This window comes from Struthio camelus, chromosome 7 (genome assembly GCF_040807025.1).
Source record: "Struthio camelus isolate bStrCam1 chromosome 7, bStrCam1.hap1, whole genome shotgun sequence".
Classification (NCBI taxonomy): Eukaryota; Metazoa; Chordata; class Aves; order Struthioniformes; family Struthionidae; genus Struthio; species Struthio camelus.
Window position 1 is genome coordinate 43,790,617 of NC_090948.1, and position 5,998 is coordinate 43,796,614.

At 45.2% G+C, this 5,998-nt stretch overlaps 1 protein-coding gene across 3 annotated transcripts in view; it reads left to right on the forward strand.

Annotated features, from left to right (window-relative positions):
• The window catches only part of TUBGCP2 (tubulin gamma complex component 2), a 41,535-nt gene extending 36,725 nt beyond the window's left edge, over positions 1-4,810 (forward strand). For all 3 annotated transcript variants that reach the window (XM_068951136.1, XM_009683200.2, XM_009683199.2), the window contains one exon: positions 4,428-4,810. In XM_068951136.1, the coding sequence (XP_068807237.1) occupies positions 4,428-4,533 (106 nt within the window). In that variant the 3' untranslated portion in view covers positions 4,534-4,810. The remainder of the gene's footprint in view (positions 1-4,427) is intronic.
• The last annotated feature ends 1,188 nt before the right edge of the window (positions 4,811-5,998 follow it).

The following is a 5,998-nucleotide window of genomic DNA, read 5'->3' on the forward strand; positions in this document are numbered from 1 at the left end:
GGTATTTTACCTTAACTTCCATCTGCCTGGGCATTACTGATCACCAGTGGAACTGTTATTGTAGATGGAAGGAATATCCATTTGTAGAAGGATGAACTGGCCAAAGGGAGTAAACTCTTGTGTTCTCCTCACTGCCATCATTCTGAGGTGTCACAGCAGCATCCAGATTCAGGCTAGATTCAGGGATCAAGACTGCAAACAACTGAGTTGTCCAGGCAAGAGCATTTACTCCTCAGTGTTCCAGCTCTGTCTCCTTCGTTACTGAGCCCTTACATTTTTATCATTACCAATACAAGCTTCTGAACAGACTGGCCTTTTTTGTGATGCTTCCTCCAGGAGACATCTGGGATGACCTTAATAGCAACTGCCTCCATGATCTAGCCTCTTGGACATCGTTGCAGGCAGCACAGGGCATGGCCAGTGCAATGTTGAAGACCAAATGGGCTGCACTCTTAATAGAAGAACATCATGGCCCCAGGGTCCTTTATAAGAACATGTGGAGATCCTCCCGTTGGTGGGATCTTCCAGCTCGGTCTGAGGCTTGAGTTGGTTCTCAGCTCACTGAGGAATTCAGAACAATGTCAAGTCCTTGACCAGTCTTTCCATGACAGTAGAAGTCCCACAGCCTTATATCACACTTTATCGCACACAATGCCAGGGATTACGTCAATGTAAGGCCATTTCTGGCAATAACTCAGCTGTTGCCTGCTTTCCAGCACTATTCCTACACTTAGCATCAAGGATTTACCCCTTTATCATTGCTTCCTCCACTCTTCTGTCAACTGTTTATCCTTCCACCAGGGTGGTGGGACAAGCTAATACTGCACCATGGAGACTGGCTGTGCATCCTGTTAGACTGTGGGTCCCTGATGCCATGAGCTGGAGCTACCCACAGGAGTGTTAGCTCTAGCAGGAGGTGACTTCTAAGCTGTGGCGGCTGTGGAGCCAGTTCTCCCAAAAATGGAGAGCTAGTTTTTACGTTGAATACTTCCTGCTTCAGAAGAAAGGAGAAGTATGGTTATTCACGCAGTACATGAGAAAACAAAATGCTTCCGGAGGTGGTTTACGTTGAGGATGTGACTTAAGCTTCAGTCAGCTGTTCAGAACAGGGTGTCCATCCTTTGCCCCCAAGTATTTTCATGTCCTAGTTCTTCTGATGGGCTGCAGAGGTCTGGGTCTTTGTGCTGTCAAGACTATCATCACTCTCAAGTCCTCCTGTTTGGACCCTCCAGGACCACGTGAGCCTTCGGCAAGATGCTGGACATGGCTGAACCTTTCATAACAAAGCAAATGTCCCCATTTCTTTAACTGAGATACTGTATGATAACAGGCCATACAAGGGAACACGTCTTCACATTTCTACAGGCTGCTCAATAATGTTTTAAAAAGTAGAAGTCCCGTGGTGTATGCCCAGACCTAACGTTTAGCTCTCATGCAGTCTGTAGACATTATTGGATTGAGTCTTGGACTCTATAGCAACAGGAACCCAAGAACCAGGATGGATACTTACAATCTGAAATAACACATTTGAGAAAGAGATGGAAGTATTTGTAAGTTATGCTGGTCTTTTCTTACATATGATAACCTCTTTACATGATTACATTTCAAATATGATGGTCACAATGTAAAACAGATAAAATATACCTTTTGTTCGTAATTCTGATACTGTGCTTTTTTTTATGTGATCGTGGTTAATATTTATTCAGTTGACGGTACTGGTGAATTTTTACTGAGTGACCGAGACACAATGATCATGTTTGTAGCACTAAACAGTAGAAAAGGGGGATCCAGAGGGTTTCCTTCAAAGCAATGTGCACACAATTCACAGATCTTCAGTATGTGGAAGTGCTGCTCAGATGTCCTGTCTTCATCAATAGCGGTAATGGCAAAGAGTCTGCAACTGCAGAAAATCTACAGAGTCACTCTTTTTCACATCCCACTACTGAAAAGGAGAGGAATTACAGCACAGTAATGTCAGATGTCTCTTTAAATATTGTAACTGTCAGCTGGATGACGTGATTGCAAATACTCTAAAATGTTGCACATCAGTGCTGTTAGCATTCATCACATATCCTTCCTGTACCACCAGTCTGAAGCAACAGCAATGACTGAGCCTAAGAGGAAGACCGCTAGCACGTATGACGTGATGCAAATGTTAATAAGCAAAAGTTCCAGCCACAAAACAAGAAATTGAAGTTTAAGCTGAATTTGAGGAAGCGCCACACAAATTCTTAAGACCAAAGATAGTTTGAGCCTAAAAATGAAGTTGAAAGGGAGCCAAATCAAAATCAGAAACTCCAGCAGTTTGGCATAAAGCAACTTTAGAAGTGGAGGAGACCCTCAAAGCAAAGATGTAAATGAGTCCTGGTGTTATAAGCCCTAAAGTTTGAATCAAAGTTTGGTAAATAGGCCTGCCTTAGTGCCAAGTTGTCTTTGTACAGCATTTACAGAACAAAAGAGATGTAAGGTTTTCAGCCAGGAGAGAGCAACAGATAAATTCCATCTGCTGAGGCTCTGTTTTCTGCAGTCACAGAAAATGTCAAGGAACAATTTGTTGCCATTTGTGTAAGGTTGTTAAGCAACATGAAGCTCAAATATTGTACCCATTCATTTAGCATTGGAACAACTTACTTGAGAAATGAAGAGAGTAACTTTCACGTGATGCAGAGGCTTACGTCTACCATTGCTGAATGTTCGCAGGGTACCTGTCTGTAAGAACTGCACATCTATTAGCTGGCTTCATAGTCCAGAGATCTGTCTAAGAAAGGCCACAACAGTAGTGGAAGTGGGTGTTTTTATGGAGGATTTTTTGGATTATTGAGGAAATAGGACTATGATATTGCTGATGTTGCCCACTTTACAGATGCATTTAAATGTATCAGCAGTACTTGTGATTTTGGCTGAGCACCTTGCAACCAATTACTTATTTTCTTGAATCGTGCATCTGTTTGAAGTGTTCTCCTATTAGCAAGGAGATAGTAGTAATGGAAACTGCAGCATTTTGCAATAGTTACACTGATATGGCGGATTACACACTGATGTTGATACAGGAGTTCAATGTTTAAAGAGGTCATTTAGGAGGGAAACTGCCCCACACGCCTTTTCAAGACATAGCTACTGCTTTTGGAGTCTGGGGGAAGGTGGAGACAAATGAAAGCATACCTTTTCTTGGGCAACATGGACATGTAGGGTTACTGCTTGGTCACTCAGGAAAAGGTACCGCTTACTCATACAGTCCTTCCAAGTGCCTGATCCATATGTATATTCTTACATTCTCCTCCTCCGAGTCTGTCAGAGAAGCTGTGTGCACTGAGATCTTGCTGTTGGGAGGGAGCCATTGTACCGAGTGCCCCTGCCACAAATGCTATGTAGGATATGCGGATGAGCACAATCGGAGACAAGGGATTAAAAAAAGTTGGGTGCGGTGTCTGCAGGACAACAGGCATTAATTCAAGGGTTTTGTTCCTTGTAGCTGTAGCTCTTACAGCTTCCAAGAGCTGTAGCTCTTGGTCTGTATCGAGAGGCTTCCCTCAGAAGCGTGTTTCAACATGCATGATATCACACTGTGTGTTGGTTGACATATCCCTGCTCACCTAAGGTCTCTTTCTCCCAGAGCACAGTGACTGGAGAAGTATCTACTGTGGTTAGCACTGAGCAGTTATAGCTTCAGATCCCCCTACCCAGTACTACTAGGGAGGTTTTCAGAGCTCGCAGAGGTTTGGGCAGCCATGTGCTGCTTCAGAAGTGTTGCTTGCGCTGCCCTCCTGTTCAGGAGTTGCTAGCAGTTTGTCCACACGCATGGGAAGTTTGCAGTTTGGTAGATGTGGCCAGGAAGGTACAGTGACTTAGCAGCCCTCAGCCCTGGGCTGAGCTTGTCCCTGAGTTACACATCTCCAAAGCTGTGTCTCCAAAGCTGTCAAAGCTGTGTGCTAGCAGGGACACAGAGTGGTACTGAGGGAGCCCCATCCTTCCTGGCAATGGCAGGAGGACACTCAAGAGACAAGCGCAGGAGAGATGTCACCGACAACATGCCGTGGCACAGTACAAATGTCCCAACCTCACTCTGAACAAGCTGGTCTGTCTACCCAGCCTGGGGCAGTCCCATGTGGAGACCCCAGCTCAGGTGCCTGATGCAGTGTAGCCACATTAGCCCGCTGCTCTGACATGAAATGCTTTGCTTTGGTTCAAACCCCTCATTTTGACAAACTTTATCCTGAAATTCATCTGGCCCTGTAAAAGAGTTTGTGTATTTTTGGATGCCCATGCTGCCTGTGAGCTGTAAAGCACTCCAATGGGCGAGTGTGTTGCAGTACTTGCAGCGCTGACCTCTCGGAGGCTTTTGGCAGCATTTTCAGCTTGTTGTGTACCCCTCTATTTGGGGGTGTTGAACAAGCACCCTGCTGGAACTTCTTTTTTTTGTCTCTCAGGTTGGACTTCAATGGATTCTACACGGAGCGTTTGGAGCACATGTCTGCAGAACGGAGCCAGAAAGCAGCTCCCCTACTTCCCCATGTGGTTTTACCTGCCCAATGAAGCCCTGCTGTTGCCTGTTTTAGCTGCTGTCTCTTCTGCACCAGCAGAGAACGGGAAGTTCACTTAGTTCTAGCTAGCAGTACTCAGCCCTTTACATTCACCGTGCAAGCTGAAAGCAAACCATCAGGGTCTCCCAGAGGGACAGGGGAATATTTAATCTCCTGAAGTGTATGTAATGGAGTTTCTCTTCTGAGAGACTTTTGTTAAGTCCTTTTTTTACTGCATTGTAAAATGATGTATTTGTGTGTTGTAAAATTAAAAAAAAAAATCAGGTTTATTTTGTCTGTTAACAGAAACTACACTGCAAATTAGTCTTAGGTAACTAAATTTTGGTCAGCTCACACAGATCTGGCTCAGCTGGCAAGCAGTGTTATTTTGTGAGGAAAGTCTGATTTGGGGTATGCTGCAGTGAGGCTGATCAGCTGCTCTAACCGTTGAGATGTTCGCAGCTGATGATACTCACATCACATTGTCTGAGTCCTCCACATGTTATTCCAGAGTATCTGCAGGGTTGTGCAGCCATAAACATTGCATGGGTCAGATTGAGAGCTGGTATGGTAAAGGGTAAAAGAGAAAAAAAGTGTCTCCCAATAATGAGTGACAAACCAAGACAAATGCCAGAGACCCAGGATCCTCAGTGACAAGTGTGTAAATACATGCAAGGGCTGTTGGATAAAAGGCTGGGTATTCCCATTAACAACCTGCCCTTCCTCTCCCTCACCTCCTCCTTTGAAGGACCCTCTTTTAGAGTGTGGTAAGAGGTAAGAGACAGACTCCCTTTTGCTCTGGTGGCCTAAAACTGGTCTGCCAGCTTGACAGAGGGAGAGATACCCAAGGAGAAGAAGGGGACAGCCAGGCCTGGGCCTGGAGGACAGAATTCCTTCTGAAATTTGAGGTTGAGGACAGAGACTGCAGCCAGCATCATCTGGCTCCTCAGGGAAAGGACTGCTCTTCAGAATGGGCATTTTCACATCACTACCAGGGAGTCTTGCAATACTAAGGCTTGGGGCCAGCACAGACCTATGTAACACTGCCCCTAGGTTTGCCAGTGGTGATGCAAGCTCACAGAAGAAGGGCAGCAGTGCTTATGCAATTCATGGGGAAGGGGAAGTTTCCTATTTCCCTTACTGAGGTGACCTATCAGTCCCAGGAGCCTTAGAGAAGCCTGTCTACCATTACCACTAGGTTTCTGTGGATCCACACGCTTCACAGTGACCTGTGTGTCCCTCCTGGGTGGTGGTGCGCTCAATTCGAAGAGGCAGAGAGGCTTTGGAGAAACCTGTTTGGGTCTCATTGTCTGACATCTCAGGTGCAAAAGATTCCCCCTCTGGATGTATGTCACCATTGATCAGAAACACATTTTTATACCAACAAGCAGCATGGTGGCTGTTGCAGGGAAAAACTGCTCAATTCACACAGTTTAAATAAAATCAGGATTGATTAAATCAGGATTGAAGCCTGATTA